Raw genomic sequence first — 24,142 nt, forward strand, 5'->3', positions numbered from 1 at the left:
TGATTACAGCTGTTTCCTCAGGGACTTAGGGCAGGGGTTTTGAAGAGTGGTCTCCAGGTGAGAAGCACCATGGTCACTTGGGAGTCTGATAGAAATACACATTCTTAGCCCCTGAGCAAACCCATTCAGAGCTGAACTGACAGAGGCGGCAAGTGTTTAGGCAATATACAACCCCTTTAAAAGGAAACCCTAACAGTGAATGGTCCTACGAGCGACCCTCAAAGGAACTGAAGCAGAGGCAGGTGTAAGGAAGCCTGTGCACAGGCTGTGGGCTCCTTACTCTGCAGCCTGTGACTTGGGCCAGTTTTGGAATGCAGATCAGCTCTCTCACACAATCAGCACACATAAGCTAATTGCTTCCGACTGATTTCTTTTTTGCTTGCAACAAAAGTTCTCTTTACTTCAAAAACAAAAATCTTTAATGCCGTATTTTAGTTTAGAATAATCCAAAATCAGGATTGTAACTCTAACTCACAAAAACAATCCTCAAACTTGAGTCTTGTTTGGAGTGGCTCATGGGAAGGAATTATATGGCTCAGTAATTACAACTTGAGCCTGGGTGAGGTTTCTGCCAGATCACACCGGGACAATTCATTTACTTTTCTGTCTCATCTTCTCCACTGAAAAGGTAACTGACTCATGCAACTCAAACCTTTCAAGGAAAAAAAAAGCAAGAGCTCTTACTTGGAGCTTTGGAATGTATTTTGCTGATTTTGAAGGGCAGCTTTTTTTTTGTCCTTTCTGTACAAAGCAATGAATTTAGGGTGTGGCAATAGGTAGAACAGGATTTTACTAGCTTTCCTCAAATCCTCCTAGTAAGGCAGACTTAAAAGTTGTAAGTTCATAGTTCTTGAGTATTATAGCCTAAACTCTGAAAATAATGGTACCACACACACACACAACACACACACAAAGTCAGTGTTCAAAATAATGAAGAATATAAATAATGTTGTTTCATAAATTATTAGTAAATACATTGACACATCTGGAACAATTGAAAGCAATTTCAATTTTACTGAATATTCTAAGATAAGAAAAAGTGGGTCCACTTTATCTTCCTGAAGCTGTCTCTCGTCACTGCACCTGTGGCAGCAAAGCCACCTCTGCAGCTTCGTCTCTCTCACAGCTGTCTAGGTCTCATCCGGGGTTCTGATCTGATGCGCTGCCCCTCTCAGCTCAGCCACTGTGATGCACGGGCAACTCAGGGTTGTTGGCCAGAAATAAGGGGCATTGCGATTCTAAAACACGCCTCCAGCTTCGCATGGTTCGTGGTGTGGATTTAGCCACACCAATGCCTGCTCACTACAGGACATCTGGCAACACCTCTGCTTCTACTCTGCAGAAGTCACCAACATCCTCATCCTCAAAGTTTCCTGATATTGTTAAATGTCACTGGTGTATGTGTAGGGAGGGTGGGAGCGGGTGGGGGGGCTGGGGATCAAATCTAGCTGAGAACTGACTGCAAAGAAAGACACATAGGGTATTTCGGGGAAAGAGTCTTTCCTGGCAAAAAGGAGTAAATTTAGTTCTAAAATTCCTATTCTTGTCATGGGAAAACTCTTCTTAATCCTTTGTGCACCTATGTGTGTGCCCTGGGGATTAAAGCAGACCTGTGCACGTGCTATGCGCGCTAGGCACACGCGCTATCGCTCTATCTGCAGTCCTTGGCCTTCCTTACAGGAACTCATCCTCTGCACCCTTCAGGCCTCATTCCAACACCCGAAGCTGAGTTCCAGCGTAATAAGGGCACCTCTGCTCATGCCCACCCTGCCTTCTTGCAATACTTTCTCTTCCATTCTGAAGAATATTCTTATACTTCTGATTAAGTTTACATTCGAAAGGCTCCTGTCAGGAGATCTGAGTGACAGCACAGGGGGACAGCAGTGACAATGTGATTGACAGACACCCCCCCCCCCTGCTCTGCTGTTGAACTAGGTCTCTCTCCTTTGCCAGGCAACCACAACCTAGAAGATTAGTACTTTGAAAGAATGACCTTTAGTGAATGAATTATGCCCTGTCTAGAGAAAACAAGTACAGGAAGCAGGAAAACAAAACTCCTGTAAATAATGCATCGTGACACCTTCAATGCAGCATTTGTTGCTGGGTGTCACTGGGGATCTGGTAAGCCTCTGTAAAGCTTTGAAAAGGTCTCTGTCACACAGGACTGGGAAGAGGCTTTAGGAAGCCTGCTCCCCAAGGGAGGATGCTCCACTGTGTCTTTCAATAGCTTCTGGTCTTCTGGACTGAGCCCCGTGCTGAGTCAACTTACACCGTGAACTTTTATTGGGTCCTACACTACTACGAGAATTACTTCCAAATAACCACATTATGTGGTCCCGGAGGAGTGGTTCTCAACCAGGGGATGGCGACCCCAAACAAACATCTATTTCCAAAAATATAACCGTACTAACATTACAGTTACAAAACAGCAGCAACAATAATGTTATGGTTGGGGGTTACCACAACATGGGGAACTGTACTAAGGGGCTCAGCACTGGGAAAGTTTAGAACCACTGCTCTAGAGGGAAGTAAAGGATCTTCACATAAATACACATGTTTCATTACATAAAGACCCAAGTGGTAATTTCCTCTGGTGACCATGAAAAACAGCCTCAGTTAATCGAGCCAGGAATATTCGGAACCCTGAACATTAGAACTCTGCACATTTCCCCTTCGGATTTGGCTACTAGGAGAAAAGACATAAATTCTCTGCAACTATCCTGATCCTTCCTGACCTTTTTTTCAGGAGTGCCGGGACGGAACCAAGTGCCTGACCCAAGCTCCATCTCTATGGCCGCATTCATTGTCTTTTTGTGTTCATGGTTTCCGGGTAGTTGCTATTACAGCCTACCCAATGCTGACTTTGCTCAATAACCAAAGTTTTCCTTGTATAGATTTGCTTGGTGAACAAAGCAAAAAAAAAAAAATCATTTGAAATCCTTGCAAGCTGTTCTTCATACCCCATTGAACTGTGTGAAAACCGATGGTTATAGAAAGGTGAATAATATTTGGTACAAAAGTCACGCGAGAGGGGGAAATGACACCTTTATATTCAAAGGTATGGCTTATAAATTATATGACTCAATAATACCTAAGCCAGAACTAATTTGTCTCCTGTTCCAATTCCACTCTAGTTGTGAAGGAAACTAAACTTCATTCGGTCTTGGGAAATGCACCGAACGGTTAGGCTCCCAACCATGGACTCCTATATCAAAGTTTGGAGCGTCCCATACATTCCCACTTCCTCTTTAATCCCCCCAAGCCTCTTGCTCTTTAGGTGGGTGCCTGCCCTACATTTCTGACCCTAGCTTCTCCCCATCGGCGAGGCTTGGGGTTCCGCTCTGCCCTCCGCTGCCGGAGCGCTTCTGTCTTCCGGCCTCGAGGCCTGAGCCGGGATCGCTGCGGCGCCAGCCACACCTCCGGGATCCATCTTCCCCTTACCTGAGGGTGGGTCGCCCGGACCGCCCTCCTCCAGGATGGGGGGGGGGCTCCCGCCCATCCGAGCCCAGCATCCCCCGCCCCGTCCCCGCCCCGCCGTCCGCACGTCCGCCGCGTCCGCACGCACCCACTTGTTGGCCCGATGGAAGAAAGTGTACAGAGCCACCTGGCTGGCCACATCCACGATGCGACTGATGTAGGGGTCGTGGCGCTGCAGGGCCGCTAGGCTTATATCATGCCCCTTCCCAGGGAGCCCACCGGCGGCATTGGCCGCCATCTTCCCACCCGCCCTCTTGCCCGGCCTCCGCGAAGCCCCCTCAATCGACCGCCGAGCGAGCGACCGCAGCTGGGCGACCTTCCGCCTCTTGGGGACCCAAGCTAGGCTTCGCCAATCGACAGCCGGCCCTCTCGCGGAGGATCGTCGCCTTGGCAACGAGAAGCCCAGGCCTGCTTTCTGAAGCCGGTTTTTTCCGCTATTTCTTCCTACGGGAGCCTTTGAGCAGCGTACATTTCCTTCTCGGCTGTGGTCCACGCCTTGGCTTAGCTCTTCGTTGACTCTTCCCTACAAAACCCAATCAAAGACAATAACTCCAAAAAGAACAACTCTGGAGATTCTTAAAGGGTGCGCCCCCAAATCCCTGAGGGATTTCTTGAGACTCTCAGAGGCCTGCAATGTTAAGATTGTCCACGGCAATGCTGAGACCTGTGATGTGTGCACCGACACTAACCTAACGCAGGCCCCAAACTCTACCACCAGTCAGTGTATTTTTGCTGCTGTGCGTTCACTGGAAAACGACAAGCAGCTGAAGCCAGGTGTCACTTGAGAAAACTAATAATTCGGTTGAAATTCAATCCCTGGGTATGCTTTTCAGAATAATTTTTGGGAAAAAAAATAGAAAGTGTGGATAAAACAGCCGTCGCACGCCATATTTGCCTCTAGGAAAAATGTTCTGTGCTTGAGTTGGTCTGAATTTGTGGTTATACTGTTCGCTTTTTTTGATTTGGCGGGGAGGCCGGTTTCTTGACGCAGAGTCTAACTATGTAGTCATGGAGGGCTTCAACCTACCCCACTCCTGCCTTGGGGTCTCCAGTACTAGGGTTAACTGGGGTGTGCCACCACCTAGCCCAAGGTTTTTATTTTTACGTTAGTTTAGCATGAGAGAAAGATGGGTACACTTGGTTATTCAGATAGATATTGGACAGGCTTTTGCTTTTTTTAAAAAATTCTATTTTATTTTTTTAAAATAGGGTTTCTCCAAGTAGCCCTGGCTGTCCTGGAACTCACTCTGTAGACCAATCTGGCCTTAAACTCAGAGACCTTCCCTGCTTCTGCCTCCCGAGTGCTGGGATTAAAAGCACGTGCCTCTAACTCCTACCTGGCTCTGGACCGACTTTTTCAAAACTAAGATTTACTTGTCACTTCCAAGAAAACAGGGATATTTGTTGTTGCCAGTGATAACTCTTGAGATTAATTTTAAGAAATGGGCCAAGTCCTTGACAGTGTCTCAATACTTAAATCTTTTCTGATGAGATCAGTGGTGATATTAATGAGTGCACTTAAAAAAAATTACTGTCTAATGGAAACTGTCGACATTTAAAAGATATTTCTCTCTCAGTTCAGTGACTCAATGTTTTTCAGATAATAAAATGGTGTCACAAAATAGTGTGTAGATAAGAGATCCGCTCAAGGTCAAAGTGGACCAATAGACATCAGTGAGTTACAGAATATGAAGTTGATGGATAGGATTCCAGATAGCCTTCAAGAAACGACAATTTCCAAATTTTTGATATATCATTGTGGTGGTTTGAAAGAAAATGCCCTCCTCAAAGGGAGTGGCACTATTAGAAGGTGTGACTTTGTAGGAGTAGGTGTGGCTTTGTTGGAGAAAGTGTGTCACTGTGGAGGCAGGCTGTGAGATCTCATACATGCCCAAGATACTGCCCAGTATCTCAGTTCACTTCCTGTTGTCTTTGATCAAAATGTAAGTAAGGACTCTGAGACTCCAGCACCACGTCTGTCTGCATTCTGCCTACTTCCTGCCCTGATGATGATGGACTAAAGCTCTTAACTGTAACCAAGCCACCACAATAAATGCATTCCTTTATAAGAGTTGTCTGGGCCATGGTGTCTCTTCACAGCAATAGAAACCCTAGCTAAGATAATCATCAAAGAATATCCATGCTTACCTGGAAACGGCATTAAAGATGTCCCTGAGGCTGGCCAGGGCTTGTTCATATATGTGAAAGGAGATATATATGGCAGCAAATTGTAGGTCGAAATAAATACAATCTCATTGTCTACTAAGCCAGACAGGAAAGATATTTTTTAAAATGTATACTATTGTACTCACTTCATTATGAGACCATAATTATTTTTCATAAATCATATCTATACTTAATATCTTTATGTTTGTTTTCACTGAGACAGGCTTATGTAGCCAATGCTAATTTAATACTCACTATATAGCCAAGTGATCTTGCACTCCTGATCCTCCTGTCTCCATCCTGCAACCTCTCCCTGCTTACTCTTTTTCATTTACCTGAGTATGTGTGGTCATGCACACGTGTTTATATGTGTGTGCAGGTACATATGAATGCGTCAGGAAGGCATTCCTTGATTGTCTGCCATCTTGTCTTTTGAGATGGGCTCTCTCTCTGAACTAGAGCCCTAATTTTTTTTTTTTACTTTAAAGCAGTGCCTTTAATACAAGTGCTTGGGATACAGAGAAAAATGAAGGTATGGCCTAACAGTTAAGAGCACATTTGCTTTTTAGAGGACCCAGATTTGATACCAAGCATCCACATTTGAAAGCTCACAACAGTCTGTATCTCCAATTGGATGGGATCTCAAACCCATTTGTGGCCTCCAAGCACCAGGTGTGCAGTGAACATGCATACATGCAAGCAAAACACAAATATCTACAAACTAAAAAGAACTCTTTAAAATAATATTGTCTGTATATGTGCATGATGTGTGTGTGTGTTGTATATGTGTGCTTGTGTGTGTGTGTGTGTGTGTGTGTGTGTGTGTGTGTGTGTGCATGGCCTGCATGTATAGATCAGAGGACAACCTCAGTGGCAATCCTTGTCTCCTACCTTGTTCACCACTGTATACTTCAGGCTAGCTTGCCCACAAACCACGAGGGATTTTTCTGACTCTGCTTCCCAACTCACCATCAGAGTGCTGGGATTGCAGAGAGGCGCTTCTACATCTGACTTCGTAGGGGCTCTGGGGTTCTGAACTGAGGTCCTTCAAGTTGTGTGAAAAATACTCTTTCCACTGAGCCAACTCACTAACCCATTCTACTTTTATTATAAATGAATGAATTCTTTGTAGTTATCAGCTTTAATTACAGAACAATGACATAACTCTCATAAATGAAAGCTCTTTGAGAGTATCCTTAATAATTTATAAAGTATAAAGCCTTGAGACTAAAAGCTTGAGAACCATTTGCTTTACATTAAGAAACCCTAAAGCCACACTTATGAATTCTGGCCTAATTGGGAGAAGTAGGAGCATAAGTGGCCTCTCAAAGCAATAAATGACAATATAATTTTTATAGTTAAAATTTTCTTTTTATTGACGTTCTTGGTTAAACTCCATTTTAAATTGTCAGTCCTATTAAATATAAGTTCAGCTTCCCAGTGCAGGAGAGTACAGTGGACCTTCCAGAAGTTTTAAAACTGGGCCTGAGGCTCATTGGCAGACTGACCCAGACAGATGTTTTTATAACAGTGTAATGGTTAGTGTAAATTGTCAACTTGTCAGGCTCTGGAATCGCCCAAGAGAGACACTTCTGAGCACACTTGTGCAGTGTTACCCAGGTCAGTCTCTGGCATGCTTGTGGGGAATTATCTTGAAGAGGTCCGTGGGATGAGAAGAGTGGCGGTCAGGTGGCACCATTCCCTGAGCTGAGATCCTGAGCTACAGAAGATGGAGGAGACGAGCCAGACCTTCATTTCTCTCTGTTCCCTGATTTACATGAGATGTGACTAACTGACTGCTCCAGACTCTTGGCACCATGATTTCTCCACCATTTGTCCTGGAACAGTGAGGTGAAATAAACCCAATTCCCGGTGAGTTCCTCTTGTCACAGTCACAGGAAAGGAAGTCAGGATGAGTGGCATCTGATATTTAGCTAAAAAAAAAATCCATGAAATAATTTCGTATTAGTCAAGGTTCTCTAGATGGAGAGAGTGGGTAGGATAGGATGAGACCGTGTGTGTGTGTGTGTGTGTGTGTGTGTATGTGTGTGTGCACATGTATGTGATTTATAAAGTCAGCTTACATGAAAACAGTAATAAACTGTTTAAAACTTGGAAGGTAGAGAACCTGGTAGTTGCTCAGTGCATGAAGCCCAGTGTCTTGTGGGTCTCAATATGGCATGCAAACAGAGACTGCTCCTTGGTTTCCCAGCCATCCAGACCCAAATAATCACAGAGAAACTATATTAATTATAACACTGGTTGGCCAATAGATTCAGCATATTTGTAGTTAGCTTTTACATCTTTTTTTTCCTTTTTTAAAAATTGTTTTTATTGAGCTATATATTTTTCTCCACTCACCTTCTTTTCTCTCCCCTCCCCTTCTACCCTCTCCCATAATCCCAGTTTAGTCAGGAGATCTTGTCTTTTTCTACTTCCCATGTAGATTAGATTCATGTATGTCTCTCTTAGGGTTCTCATTGTTGTCTAAGTTCTCTGGGATTGTGAACTGTAGACTGTTTTTCTTTGCTTTATGTGTAAAAGCCACTTATGAGTGAGTACATATGATAATTGTCTTTCTGGGTATGGGTTACCTCACTCAATATGATACTTTCTAGATCCATCCATTTGCCTGAAAATTTCAAGATGTCATTATTTTTTTTCTGCTGTGTAGTACTCCATTGTGTAAATGTACCACATTTTCCTTATCCATTCTTCAGTTGAGAGGCATTTAAGTTGTTTCCAGGTTCTGGTTATGACAATGCTGCTATGAACATAGTTGAGCACCTGTGGTACAATTGCAGCTCTTACATCTTAAATTAACCCATTTATATTAATCTGTGTATCACCATGAGGCTGTGACCTACTGGTCACAGTGGCATCTTTCTCCTTTGGCATCTACATGGCATCTCCCTGACTCTGCCTTCTTTCTCCCACCATTCAGTTTAGTTTTCACTAAAACTATTATTCTGCCCTGAGTTATAGTTACAATATCCATTTGTATTTGGAAAATTAAGAAAAATATCATTTATCCTATCTTTTTTTCTTTTGGTTTTTTAAGACAGAGTTTCTCTGTAGCTCTAGAATATGTCCTGGAACTAGCTCTTATAGGCCAGGCTGGCCGCGAACACACAGAGATCTGCCTGCCTCTGCCTCCCAAGTGCTGGGATTAAAGGCGTGCGCCACCACCACCTGGCCCATCAATCCTATCTTGGTGTTTAAATGTATGTGAATCTAAAGTTTTATATCTAATTTATCTTTTATCATAATTAAGGAAAACTATAACTGTCTGTCTTCAACTCCATTAAAGACCTCAGAAGAATATAATATTACCTCAGTAAACAGGAAGTATGTTGTAAACAACTTCCAAAACTTTAGAATTGACAGAGACATCTTGCTACCTAGAAAGTCACCCAAAGTTCTTTTGTAATATTGGGGCATCTGTATTCAGCCTTCAGGTCCATAGTCTCTGGCAGACTTTTCCATGAATCAGGAAATCTGAAAGACTGTTTTGCCTGTATTGGCAGTTTGTCAGTCACTTTCATCTGTGTTCTGCAGAATGTCTGGAAGACTCTTTCATGAAGCAGGAACCTTTAAGGACCATCTCACCTTCTTTTGGCAAGTTCAGCAGTCATTTTTTGTGGGTCCTGCCTGTCCAATTTGTACAGCATGCCATTAAGCAGTCCAGGCAAGAGCAGTTTCTTGCCTAGATGGCTAACTTCGTCAGAGTGAAAGCAAATTTCATAATGGGTTTCTCTGATGCCCATCAACCATTCTCAAGTAATAGGTGCTCCCAGGAACAGGCATGTCTCACTGTCGAGAAAAGTCTAAGTTCTTAAAACCTTTTAAATAATAAGTCATATTCTGTAGTTATTCGAAAGGTTTGATCTATCCATCTGAAATATATGTCTATGCATTTAGAAAACCTAACATGACTACAAGTTTGACTATTAAAAATGACTATCTATTGAGCTGCAATTTTAAATTATACATTAAATTTTTGTTTTGTTTTGTTTTGTTTCTCAAGACAGGTTTCTCCATAGCTTTGGAGCCTGTCCTGGAACTAGCTCTTGTAGACCAGGCTGACCTTAAACTCATAGAGATCTGCCTATCTCTCTCTGCCTCCAGTAGGCTGGGATTAAAGTTTTTAAAAGAGCTGCACAAACACAACACCTTAAACAAAAGTAGAAATATGCATGTACACAGAGTAACAAAATCAACCTCAAATCTGTATCAATAGACTAAGATCCATACCAATGCAAAGTATTCATCTCTATACCATATCTCCCTCTTTTTGTTTTTAGAATTTGACTGTGACCATTAACCATTTATAACCAATCCTTTTAAAATGAAAATAAACATTTATAAACAATCATTTTGAGAATTTGGGCATAGTTTTCTCCAAACTGCTTCCTGCTGTTTGTTGGGAAAAGTATTTTTTAGGTTCAAACCACATTACCCTGGAAGGAATCCATGGTTCGCATTTTGGTGGAAACAAAAGCAGAATCTCTTTTCCAAAGTAACATATTCTTAGACTCAAAGTTTGAAGTCGAGATACCTTTAAAATATTCATGTTGGTTTAGTTTAGCAACCCCCAGAATCATATGTCTCTCTGCAGTTAAAAAAATTCAAAGAAAACCCAATGATATAAGTTATCTTGACTCTCTGTATATATTTCTTCTTTATGTGGCTTATTTTTTTTATTCCTTTTGTCTATGTCTGTCTGTATTCTTTTATATTACTCTTTCTGTATCTTTAAAGGCTTTGTCTTATTTTTTAAACTATTGATTTCTTTTTATAACTGTCTATAATCTTTTTCCTCTCTCTCCCAAGCCTATGTACAATTTTAAAACACACTGTGACCCAGAGGTTTAGTTTTGTCTGAATTTGTCTTTATTTAATATCTGTGATAATTTTCTGACTAGGAGCAACTTTTTAAAACAGTGCTAAGTGGGCATAGCTAGGACCAACTCTGTGGTCCTGCTTGTTGGCTCTACCCCATCCAACATGGTGGTGTAACATGCCTGCTTGTTGGGGTTTCTGTCCTGCCCAGTTCCCACAGCTCGCAAGTCCCAAAGAAAATCACACAGAGAGTCTATATTAATAATAAACTGATTGGCCCATTAGCTCCGGTTTCTTGATGACTCTTATAACTTATATCAACCCATTGTTCTTATCTATGTTAACCACATGGCTCAGTACCTTTTTCAGTGGGGAAGTCACATTCTGCTTCTTCAGTGGTCTGGGCAGGACTGCAGAAAGAGCTTTCTTCTTCCCAGAATACTCCTGTTCTCATCACCTCTCCTCTGCTTCCTGTTTGGTTGACCCACCTATACTTCCTGCCTGGCCAATCAGCATTTATTTAAAACATGATTGACAGAATACAGACAATTCTTCTGCACTACTTCCCCCTCTTTTTTTTTTTTTTAAACAACCGAAAAGCATGTGGTCAGCTTTTTATCAACATTATCGAAGTGTTTCTTGGCAGGACCTCGTAAAAGAGCCTGCAAGGCTTTACAGCTAAAGCTGAGTCAGGATGCCTCTCTTAGATGAAATCACTTGCTTGCCTCTAGCAAGGAGAACAGACCTGAGAAATTGCTGCTACCAAGAAAACATGCTTTACTCTATTCTTTCCCAAGCTTTCTCAGGCTTTATGTGGATGTAGTTATCCATGTGGGTGCCATTCTGTAACATGAAGGCCTGCTTATTGGGGTTTTTATCCTGCCCAGTTTCCATAGCTGGTAAGCCCCAAAGAAAATCACACAGAGATCTCCATAAGTTATAAAACCAATTGGCCCATTATCTCAGGCTTCTTATTAGGTCTTATAACTTATAGTAACCCATTATTATTATCTATGTTAGCCACATGGCTCAGTGCCTTTTTCAGCATGACAAATCACATCCTGCTTCTTCAGTGGTCTGGGCAGGACTTGGGGGAATGGGCTTCCTCCTTCCTAGAATTCTCCTGTTCTCATCGCCCCACCTCTACTTGCTGTCTGGTTGACCCACCTATACTTCCTGCCTGGACAATTAGCGTTTATTTAAAACATGATTGACAGAATACAGACAATTCTCCCACACCATGGTGGAGGTATATTCAACACCTCTGTGAGCCATGCTCACTGCCACAGCTCCAGGGATGTAGCTAGTCTATGCTGCCATTAAGTATTTTGTAGCATACTGCTTATAAAACACATTTAAGTACAGGGCCTTCCAAAAGAGCCAGAGGTTCTAGCTGCCAGCATGACCCAGGAAGCCGACTCTTAAAAGAGCTACACAGTTTTTGCTGCTAATGCTGACTTAGGAAGCCTTCTCTTAAAGGAATCATGTTTCTACTTGCTTCTAGCAAACAAAGCCCACCCAAGAAAATGCTGCTACCAAGAAGCCATGCTTAACTCTGTTCTTTTGTGTCTAGAATTCTTTCCCAAGCTCTCTCAGGTTTTATGTGGAATAGTTGTCTCATGTTGGGTACCATTTTGTAAATGAAAACTGCTCATTCATTTCCTAGCCACCAAGACCTGAATAGTCACATAGAAAGTGTATTAATTGCAACACTGCTTGACCAATAACTTAGGTATATTTCTAGCTAGCTCTTACATCTTTTTTTTTTTGTTGTTGTTTTTCGAGACAGGGTTTCTCTGTGGTTTTGGAGCCTGTCCTGGAACTAGCTCTTGTAGACCAGGCTGGTCTCGAACTCACAGAGATCCACCTGCCTCTGCCTCCCGAGTGCTGGGATTAAAGGCGTGCACCACCACCGCCCGGCTTAGCTCTTACATCTTAAGTTAACCTATTTCTGTTAATCTGTGTATCATCATGAGGTTGTGGCCTATGGTGAGGTTCTGGTGGTGTCTTTCTTCTTCGGCAGCTACATGCCACCTCCCTGACTCTACCTTCTTTTTCCCAGCATTTAGTTTAGCTTTTCTCACCTAGTTCTATTCTGTCCTGCCATAGACCAGAGCAGCTTCTTTATTTACCAATGGTAATAAAATATATTGACAGCATACAGAGGGGAATCCCACATCAATGGCACCAAATACCTGGGTATCTGGACAGCTGCTGTTCTTTACTCAACAATTGTAGCATGGGAATGCAAGTTCTCATATCACTACCAGCAGCAAATCAGCTCTGTGGAAACAGGGAAGGCCAGAAAGCAAAGGGCATAATCTCTCTTTTGCCACATCCTCTTTCACCTGAGCTGGATTTAGAAGGTGCTATCTACTTGCGGTAGATCTTTCCACATCAGTCAATCAGTTAATCAATGAAGGCAATCAGGACAGGTCTTCAGTTGAGATTTCTTACTCAAGTGATTGTAATTTGTGACAAATTGACATTAAATCCAACCAGCACTAATATTAACTGTTATAAATAAATACATAGGTAGTTGGATAGCTGGAGATGCATGCACATACACTGTTTTCATTTAAAAATGTTGGCTGTGATTCTGTAAAGTTGATTTCAGGACCCACTGAAAGAATGTGACCTATAGTTTGAGCAACAGAATGAAACCATGTTCTGTACATATAATTTGGTCCTTATGGCCTTTTATTCCCTTTCAGCAGCCATATACAGCTGACTAGACACTGTTCTAAGTTAGTCCACTAACTTACTGCTGATTCTACTAAGCTTTGTGCTTCTGGTAACATATTTCTAAAAGTAAGCTTGCCACTAAAATTCCTTCCTCTTGGAGATAAGCAACGTGTACACCCTACCCATAAGGTCCCGATAACAGGCCAAAGTTTGACTCTGTCCAAGTTCACCTTAGAGAACCAATGAGACTTACTTACAGAACATGGGTGAGGGGTTACTGGCAGGAGCATGGGTGGCCCTGAAGTAGTAGCATTGCCAAGTTGTTATCCAGCATTGATGATGTCAGGACATCCTGATCGTCACCTACATGAAGGATTCTTATTTTCTTCTTCCCCAGTCTGTATGCACAAGTCCCTTCATGAGACCCTAAGGCCATATGGCATCAGGGTAAAATTGCATATAAACGACTGAAGAATGGCCAAATGCTGGTAGATGGAGTTCCAGTAATCTACCCTGACTCTTCTACCTGGAGGGAATGCCAATAGTCCAGAGGTGTCTGTTTTCTTGGAAGATAGCATTACACGACAAAGTATAATTTGTTATATGGGTAAAGTTGAGTTTGCTGGTTAACTCTGGAGCCCTTCCTCAATGCTTCTGCTCTTGTTCACTTGGGGGAGTGCACAGATTCTGTTGTGTGTTTTCCTCACTGGGGGTAGTGGGGGCATTCCTTACTTTTTCCTTAGCTTTTCCTCATAATCCCCACAGACCACCTTCCTCTTAATTTTTTCAGTCTTTCCATGCTTAAGATGAGATGACGAAATCCTACTTTCCAAAGAAGAGACTGCTTTGAAAGCAATAGAGAAGTCAGGCAATGCAGGAGCCTTTAGAGCAATGGTTCTTTCCTTTCCCAATACTGAGGCCCTTCAATGCAGTTCTTCATGTTGTAGCAACCCCCAGACATAGGATTATTTTGTTGCTACTTCATAACTGTAATTTTGCTACTGTTATGAATCACGGTGTAAGTACTTGTGTTTTCTGGTGTTCTTAGGCATCCCTGTGAAAGGGCCATTCGATCCCCAAATAGTCAACAAACCACAGGTTGAGAATCACTGCATTATCATACCAGAAATAGTCATAAAAACATCCAGGCTTTATCACCTGAGTGACCAACATGGCCACAGTCACAGCCTCCTACAGATAGCACACTGCTTGAAATTCATCCATCCCCACCCCATGACTTGTTCAGCACCATGACATTCCCAGTCCTCCCCTCACAGGGAATAAAAAGAGCATCCCACCACCTGCTTAAAGATTCACACAGGTAAATCTCATGGAAGATTTGCTTGTTGTCTTTGTCTGGTGCTGGGATTAATGAAGGCGGCACCCCATCTCTGCACAACCATCCTGTGCCTGGCAGTTTTCACCCGAGCACCTCGCACATTGCCATCTGTGTTCCTCGCCTTCTCCTTGAATGACCTTTTCCCAGAATGCTCGCTCACTGCTGATTTTTCTGTGGAACTCTCTCTGCCTTTGAAAGCTTCATGTATCCCATTGTCATTTTCCTTGTGGCACTTAACTTAGTAGGCCCTGAATTAGAGCTATTAATGGATTTATATGATATATATATATAATTCTAATTCTAAAAAGGTTAAAATATACATTACCACAATAAAAGGGAATTGTTATAGAAAGCTTAAAAACAGTTTCTGCACTTGCACAAACCTGGCCTAGAGTCTCTTTACAAATAAACAGATGGAGCAAATAGCTACTAATTTCATACAATAACATTTTATTTCATATGTGTTTATTTTTTATGCCCTTTGTTGTCTCTGTACCACTTGGTCCAAGTCTTCTGCATAACAGAAATCTAGAAAACGCTCTCTCTATTGAACAAAACCTGAATTAGCTGACTTTCTACACTAAACACCTGTTTTTAAAGAGCCCTGGATTTACAGAATATTGAAATCCAAACTGAAATAAAGGAGCACACTGCAGTGAATTCTGATCTTTTGGAGTTAAAATATGAGAGATATGGAAGAGATGAAAAGATATGGTTTTTGTTTATATTGTTTATAATTTTTCAAATCATTTATCAAGCCTAAATATCAGAACCCACACTTGGCAAAAGAAAAACACAAATGTTGTCAAGATGACTTCAGCATTGGCAGGTTGCTCGGCTCTCTGGCCCACAGAACACTTTTTTTCTTTGTTTCTCCTAAATGCCCAAAGTCTGGTCTCCTAAAGTGCTGCCATGTGTCTGCATATTTCTGTTTGAATAACCGGTATATTTAGAGTCAGTTTATCAGTGCTCCTGTCTACACTGTAGGTTTGAGGTCAGCAAAGGACAAGTTTGAGCAAAGACCTTTTAATCCATATCTCTTGTGTTTCTATCAGCGCCATAGAGCTGCAGGGTATAATGCAGCCAAGGTGTATCCATAGTCCTCAGCCTGATGCTGCAGGCGAACAGTGTGCCTTCAGGTTTCGTGATTATCTTGTAATTGTCCTTATGAGATAAATATGTGCCAGAACTTTGTTCTCTGGGGTTAGATATTGCAATTCAAAATAAGTATGTAGAATGAGAAAAGGTAGTGTCTGTGTCTGGGATATTTATACCAGTGTGGTGACAAAACAAAATTGGCCACATAATTCAACAAGGTAGATATAAATATGAAATGATAAATTTCTTTGAAAATACAATATAAAATTGTTTTAGTGCTATTGGATAACGCCCTTGTACACTGTACAGATTTGTTATTTATGTTGATTTAATAAAATGTGAATTGGCCAGTGACCACATAGGAAATATAGGTGAGATGACCAGACTAGGGGGCTTCTAAAATAAGGAAAGGCAGTGACACAGTCCCAAGCCAGATGCAGAGAATGTAAGATGAGAATGCCTCACAGAAAAGGTACCAAGCTGTGTGGCTAAATATAGTTAAGAATTATGGGTTAATTTAAATTGTAAGAGCTAGTTAGTAATAAGCCTGAACAATAGACCAAACAGTTTATAATTAATATAAGCCTCTGTGTGTTTAATTGGAAGTGAATGGTTGCAGGACCAGGCAGGAAAGAAACTTTTGTATACAAATGTCACCACCCATTGTGGAGCAGCTATTTCCACATAAAACATAAGAGAGCTTGATAAGGGATTCTAGACACAAAAGGAGAGAGTCGAGTGCAGTTTCTTGGTAGAAGCATTGTCTCAGGTGGACTCTGTTTGCTAGAGGCAAGCAGAGGTGCAGCTCCTTTAAGACAGGCTTAGTGACAAAAACCTCGCAGCTCTTTTCAGAGGCCCCACTACCAAACACTTAAGTGGTGTTTATGAGCAGCTGGTGGCATGATTCTTGATGGTGGCATGGACCTAGAAACTCCACAGAGTTGTGGCAATAAATGTGGCTCCTGCCAGTACCTCCTTCATGAAGTTAGACTCTCGGGAAACCAAGGAATGGAGCTGAGCAAACTGCCAAAACTGCTATTTAATCCCAGCATGCCATTTAAGAGATTAAAGGCTCATGTGGTCAGAAAGAGATAAGAAAATATAGTAAAGACAGATTCAGATGAAAAAACCTCTAAACAGGTTGCAGTGTGTTAAACAATAAACAGGCTTGGGAGAGAAAAGAAAAAGGATAGAGAAAGTCCTTTAAAAAGAAATAGAGTAATAAAAAAGTCACATAAACATGGAAAATACACTGAGTGTCTGGATACTGTATGTTATTGTGTTCTCTTTGAATTGTTTGACTGCTGAGGAAGGAGCAACAGCTGCTAAAAGACATTTGATTATAAATGCTACTGGATTAAACCAACCTATATATTTTTAAAATACCTTGACTTCAAATTTTAAGTTAAAAGATATGCTACTTTTGGGAAAGAGGTTCTGCTTTTATTTCCACAGGAAATGAGAGTCTGTGGATTTATTCTGAGTTAAAAAAAAATCAGATTTGACCAAGGAAGCCCCCCTGAAAAGTAAGACTCCCTGAAAAATCTCTGATAGGAGTGGATGGCCCAGATGATCCAATGTCTCAGAGGACCTCTGTTTCAGTTTCCTCTGAGTTCTACATCCAGAACAGTGTCAATGTGACTGGTTGAGGTGATCTAGCTTCACAGAATACTCAAGTCAGGATTTGACCATAATTCTAAATTTTCTCAGGGTCACCCAGAGATTACCAATGCCCCCAATCAGCAGGAAGTATCCTGGAAAACTATGCCTACATTCCCCCAAAATGGATTATGGATGTTTGTCTTTGTTAGAATGTTGGCACAAGTTGTTACAGATAAAGATCGGGAAAAAAGCTAAGCAAAGGAGATTAGATTCAGGATTCTTGTTTTGTTAAAAAAAAAAAAGGAGGAATTTTGTGGGATAATGCTCTTGTATACTTTAAAGATTTGTCACTCATATTGGTTTAATAAAATGCTGATTGACTAGTAGCCAGGCAGGAAGTATAGGCAGAGCGACCAGACTAGGAGAATTCTGGAAAAAGAATTCTCTTTCAGCAGAGACACAGTTGCAAGCCAGATGCAGAGAAAGCAAGATGAGACGGTCTTATTGAGAAAAGGTACCAAGCCATGCGGCTAAACATAGATGATAATTATAAGTTAATTTAAGTTGTAAGAGTTAGCTAGTAATAAGCCTAAGCAATAGGCCAAACACTTTATAATTAACATAACCCTCTGTCTATTTAATTGGAACTGAATGGTTTTGGGTCCAGGTAAAACAGAAACTTTCATCTACATCTTTTTTTTTCTTCTTTTTTTTTTCTTTTTTTCTTTTTTTGGTTTTTTCGAGACAGGGTTTCTCTGTGGCTTTGGAGCCTGTCCTGGAACTAGCTCTGTAGACCAGGCTGGTCTCGAACTCACAGAGATCCGCCTGCCTCTGCCTCCCTAGTGCTGGGATTAAAGGCGTGCGCCACCATCGCCCGGCCTCATCTACATCTTTGAAGCATGTATGAATGTTTGAATACAAATATGACCAGCCTTGTTTTTCATAATAATTTAAAAACACAATTACACAACCTGCTTTCTTGTTTTCATCTTCGTTCTGTAATTGACTTCTAAGTTAGGCTGTAGTGGAAAAGAGGTGCTTCAAGACTGCTTTGAGCTGGGTATTATAAAGTAACTTAAACACACTTTGCTGGCAATTTTATTCCAAGCAACAATACAGAGAGAAACAGTTTGAAGAAATGTGTTAGTGGTTGTTTTCAGTGTGTGGCTAATAGAAGAAAGCAACCACCCTTCAAAAGAAAACATAGCTTAATATTTTCCTCTTATTTAAAAAAAATTGAGATTATAATATTGTTACATCATTTCTTACCTCCCTTTCCACCCTTCAACCTCCCCATGTTCCCCTTGCTCTCTCTCAAATCCATGGCTGCTTTTTCTTTTTCTTTTCTTTTCTTTTCTTTTTTTTTTTTTTTTGATTTTTTGAGATGCGGTCTCTCTATGCAACAGTCCTGGCTGTCCTGGAACTTCTTTGTAGACCAGGCTGGAATCAGACTCACTGTGATCTGCCTCTCTTTGCCTCCCAAGTGCTGGGATTAAAGGTGTACAACACTACCACTCAGCTTCTTTTTCTTTAATTGCTGATATACATATATTTGTATATCATGTTATTATGTCAATAACCTTTGGTCTCTCTTCATTAGCTTCATAAATGCCAATAATTTTAATGTCATTTTTAGGGAGTAAAGTGAAGATTTAGTGGGTATACAAAATCTCTACCATAACATCCTTTGAATCCTGAGACGTGAGGGCATGCCTTTAATTCTATATGGAGAGAAAAATTGGCTTAAAATGCTAAGACCCAATGGTGGCAATTCATACCCTTAATTTTGGTTACAGCTGATGACTGCTTGATTACCAAGAAGAAGGAAATGGTGTAAAAAGGGTGGGCCGAGACTGCAAAAGACAAGTGTTCCCGCTTTATGCTTAGTGTATCATGGAAGATCCAATGGAGTATGTCTCCAGGTAGACCCCTGTGCCTGGGAAATTACATGTGTCACTGAGGATGTTATTCAGTGTGGCTGGTTTTGCATGTCGGAGTCTTATCCTGGACAGAGGGGAGGGTGGGGTCGTTACTGGATTGTTCTTCACATTGGCTTGTTATCATAGTACCATGTAGGGATCTTTCAAATGACTATCTGGTTTGAGCAAATATAATTCTGGGCATGTCTGCTTGCTTCTGTGTGGAATAAAGGAGTTCCATGTCTGCTTCCCAGCTTCCAATTCTGTGGTTTTTTATTTCATGCCTTCTATGTGTATCAAATACATATCAAATTTTACAGACGCCTAGCTAAGTCTAGAAACAAGGATGAACAACCTGCTCACGGAAACATTACAGCAAAATTAGGTTAGGGCGGCATTAATGTTATCTCATTGCCATCCAGAACTGAGGCTGTGAGCTCTGGACGAGAAGAAGACTCTTCTTCCACTTTTTGTGTTTCCTTATTCTCAAGGAAAGCAGCTACTGTGGAGAGGAAGAAATGTTTGCTTTTGCCACGCACTGAGTGGCTGGTTACCAGGAAGACCCACTTCCTCTCCAGGTGGTGAGTGGCTGGTTACCAGGAAGACCCACCTTCTCTCCAGATGCTGAGTGGCTGGTTACCAGGAAGACCCACCTTCTCTCCAGGTGGTCTATCCAGGTGAACACATATTCCAAGTGGCCTGCAGTCTGTAAGAGCATTAGGAAAGAGGCTGTGGGCAAGTTTCCTAATTACACACACAGGAGCCACCTCCCTCAGTAGCCTTCTCTTATGCTTAATTTCTCTCTTTTTTAAGTGGATGTGTAAAGACTGAAGGAAATTGAACTTGCAGTATTGTATGTACTGAACTAAACTTTTAAATACATTTTTAATTTAAGTTTTCTTGATACATTTTGATTATATTTTCATAATATAATTGTTTTCATAGTATAATTTATTCCCCAACTTCTCCTAGATCTTTCCCACCCCCCTACCCACCAACTTCATGTTCTTTCTTTCAAATAATAAAAAAAGAATCAAAATAGGTAAAAATAACCATGAAGATCAGGAAGGCAAAAGTACCAAATCAAAACAAAACACATACACACAAAACAAAACAACACTAAGGGGAAAATCCTCAAAGAACACGAAGTTCTGTTTTGTGTTGACCAACTACTCTGGGAACATGGTACCCTAGAGTGTAGTTGATACACAGTGACACTCCATTGGAGAAAATTGATTTTCCCAGTGTGTTTCAATTTCAAATGTGTTATTGGTTAGAGATTTTTGTGTCCACTTCCTCTTCGTGGTGTTGGGAATTTGCCTGTTTTGAGCCTGTACAGACCCCATCACAGTTGGTGTGAGCTCACACGTGCATCAATCAATCCCACTTTGTCTGGCAGACATTGTTTCCTTGGAGCCATCTACCCCCTAGCTCTTACAATCTTTCACCCCCCCCTTTCACATATACACCCTGCAACCTACAACAGAGACCTGGCCACAAGCACACTGGTGCAATAGTAGTACAGACTTTATAGAAGTAACCAACCACTTTGATTGGGTTTAAGGGGCACTTTATCAGATAGGACCCATGCCTAACACTGCTAAAGCAGCTGAAAACCTGAGACTAAATGTCTGTGGGCCTCGAGGAAAACCTATTCTTAGCACCCTGCTAAAGGAACTTGACAATAAGATGAATCCTAATGATATATCCCTATATCCACGTATCAAAACATTGCTCAACCCTCAGAAGAGAAGATTCTTGAAGTAATTGGTAGTTAACAAAGAGATTCACAACTAGATAGTGTTTGGAGAATGAGAGACTTTGGAGCATTCAGCCTTAAGTAGGTTATCTTCACCCCTTCCCTCAGCGTTCAGGCTTCTACCCAGAAGAGGAGGTGGAAAGATTGTACTGAATTGAACTTAAGTTCAAAGTGAGAAGCTTTTGCAAATGACATGTTTTAGTCAGAAATTAGGACCAGAAAACATTGAGAATCTGGGGGCCAAAGGACTAAAGGGTAGGTAGAGAATCTGTCTGCAAAGTGCAGAGCAGAGACTGTTTCCCTGGTTAGTCTTCTAAGCCCATTACCAATAGTTCATGTTGGGCTCAACTATGAGAGCCCACAGGCCATATCTGTCTTTTTTTCTGTTTTGTGAAGCAAATTTTACTGGGACACAGCCATAGCACTGTCTTGTCTATGCCTTTCACCTCAAAACAATGGCACTGAGAACAGAAACAGAAACCTATGCTATGCTAAGCCTATAGTATTTACTCTCTGGGCCTTTTCAAAAGAAGTTTTTGGTCTATATCATTCAAGCAAATCAATGAGGACATTTCGCTGATAATATTGTACCTTCCCAGTAGATGTACAATTTGTGCACATGAGAACAAATAATAGATCAAAAAAGCTGACAAAAATCCCAGTTTCTATTTTCAAGGAATTGAAAATCTAGTTGAGATGACAAAGACTAGCACACATGTAAAACAAACAAACCCAAACCCACAATATATAATTAGAAATTCAGTTTGATACATAGGAAAGTACCGGAATTTTGAGAGGAAGGGGGCAGAGATACCCCTGGTGGTAAGAGAAGGTTGTATTTGCTATGATGAAGTTCCAGAACAAGAAAAGTCTAGATCATCTGGGGAGAGATGCTGTAATTTGTCTGTCCTGTATTTGTACCCTAGCACCATTTAAGTTACTGCTATTTTTGGTCTTGTGATTAGGAGCTACCTTACTGACCAGAAATATTTCTGAGTAACCTCAGCTGACTGATTGTTCTGGGATTTGGCATTCCCTCAGTCTCCTCAAACTACAGAGAATTTACTTGTACAATGTAATGTTCTTCTTTGGAGACAATCTCCACAAATACTCTTTGAGCCCTAAGGGAGCCAGACCTAAACCTTGACTCTATCTCCTAGTTGCATAGCCTTGGGAGGGCTCTGCAAACACTGGCCCTCGGTTTGTTCAGTATAAAAGAGAACTATTGATACTGCCCGCTTCAGGATCTGTTAGGAGAACTAAGAGGCACAATGTCTGTGAAGGGTTTAGCGTATGAAGAACACATTACAAAGCTATGTATGTATAAATACATACATATTAAGCTATTGACCATTGCCCCCAGTAATAGAAAGATTTATATCCTGGACGAGAGGGAAGTATGGCTTCCAGAACAAAAATTAGCAGTTTATTGACAGTATTTGAAATACACAAAGGCAAAGGCAGAGGCATTGCTCCTCGTTCTTAGTTTACAAACGGCTGGGATTTTGTCTTTTATGGTCAGCATCTCCAGACTCTACTATATCTGTGATATCATTAGGAACCTTGGGTCAGGGATATGACACAAAAGTGCAAATAGTGATTGACAGGAATAAGTTGCTGCAAGACTGGCATTTTCAGGGACGGTGGTGGCTGCGTTAGGAGGCGTGGCTGTTGGCGGGGACTCAGCTTCAGGAGATTTTGTCTGTGCTCTCACAGGAGGAATTCAGAAACTACACCAGTTCTTATCTGTGATAAGACGATAACAGCATTTATTTCTGTGGCTATTGTGAGAATTGCTCAAAGAGCTCTTTGGCATACTTGAAGTGTTTTGATATAATCATAAAATATGAGGCGTTCAGAGCAGGATCTACGAGTCCAGAGGCAGCGGAGCTTTCTCTACAGATAATGCCTGATGTAGCATTGTCCTTTGTTTTCTCTGAGGTGGTTTGAGGACAAAAGGGCGAGCGTTGCCACCTTTCCTGGTGCTAATGAGCAGTTCTCCCCAGTCAGTGCCTTGACCCTGGCTGTGAAATGGAGACTCCAGGAATGGTGCCTGCATCTCCGCCCCATGGCCCAGGATACTGGCAGGGCTCTTGCTAAGATCTCTAGCACTAATGCACCTATTAAAAATCACAAACGCTGCTGTTTGGGTTTATTTGCTTTTCTTAAGAATAATATGGACTTATAAAAGGAGACAAAGAACTGTCAGAAAGGTAAACTTCCTCTAAAAAAATACAAACTGGGTCATGTTTAATCTAAATTGAGAGAGAAACCTATCCTGGTCATTCCCCTGTGAAGAGGAAGTAGTTCTGTGTTACTTATATGTCAGATAATCTTTATGCTTAATTGTGTGCTTGTCCTATGCATGCTTGCTATGGCTTTATGTTAGAAAGGATGCTAGGCTGGAGTGGGCAATGCTTCTGTTAGTGACATGGGCATACCCCACCCTCTGCATTCCAGCACCTCTTTAGACATTCACATATGAGCATGAAATCATGATAAAATTGTCGAAAGCTTGGGGTGCCTTGGGAGAACAGCAGAGGCACAATGAGAGGTTTCAGTTACTCGAAAGGATTGCAGAGTGTAACACAATGCAGATGCTTTGTTCTATATTGTGCCCAGACCAGGGTGGGTGGAGTAGTCCTGATAGCCACAGGCTGGGCCTGGTTAGTTTGGGACATCAGGCTCCTCTAGTCTGGTTTGGGATGTAGGCCTCACAGAGGATCTAGAGACTTGTTTAAGTCATGCTATAGATGTCATCTTAAAGACACTTTGGTCCCCTCTGGTGTCGGGGCATGTTAGTCTAGGAAAGCATGTCTCAAAAGCTTCTAGGATTAGGGTGATCTCCTCAGAGACTGTGAGTCTACACCCAGTGTCTCCCTACATGAAGAGCACCTGCTTGAACTGCTATTGTTTCACCCGCTTAGCTTTCTCTTGCTCCTAAGACTGGACTGTTTCTTCACACCAAGACAGTGGGTAGAAGCCTAGATAGGTCCAGGACAGGCCGGCTGCATCTGGTATGCTCTGTCCCCTTACCTTAAGATGAGAAGTCACCAACATAGCATACTGTCTGTGGAGCCTCACTTAGGCCTTTGCTATCAAAGGAGTGATGTGGCTTTTGCTTCCTTCAGCGTCAAAATATCACACACACACACACACACACACACACACACACACACACACACACACACACACAAAGATGGTGTTAGCTTCTCACAGCCCCAAGTTCTCTCTCGTAGAGTCTGTAAAGTCCAC

At 41.7% G+C, this 24,142-nt stretch overlaps 2 protein-coding genes across 16 annotated transcripts in view; one reads left to right on the forward strand and one right to left on the reverse strand.

Annotated features, from left to right (window-relative positions):
- Positions 1–3,762, reverse strand: part of Dcp1b (decapping mRNA 1B) — a 44,096-nt gene extending 40,334 nt beyond the window's left edge. For 2 of the 10 annotated variants that reach the window (XM_075983004.1, XM_075982998.1), the window contains exon 1: positions 3,566–3,729. In XM_075983004.1, the coding sequence (XP_075839119.1) occupies positions 3,566–3,715 (150 nt within the window). In that variant the 5' untranslated portion in view covers positions 3,716–3,729. Of the gene's footprint in view, positions 1–3,565 lie in introns of all 10 variants that reach the window. The other 8 variants (XM_075983002.1, XM_075983005.1, XM_075983000.1 and 5 more) reach the window with 7 other exon arrangements.
- The window catches only part of Cacna1c (calcium voltage-gated channel subunit alpha1 C), a 660,622-nt gene that overhangs the window by 19,422 nt on the left and 617,058 nt on the right, over positions 1–24,142 (forward strand). The window lies entirely within an intron of this gene.

This window comes from Microtus pennsylvanicus, chromosome 8 (genome assembly GCF_037038515.1).
Source record: "Microtus pennsylvanicus isolate mMicPen1 chromosome 8, mMicPen1.hap1, whole genome shotgun sequence".
NCBI lineage: Eukaryota > Metazoa > Chordata > Mammalia > Rodentia > Cricetidae > Microtus > Microtus pennsylvanicus.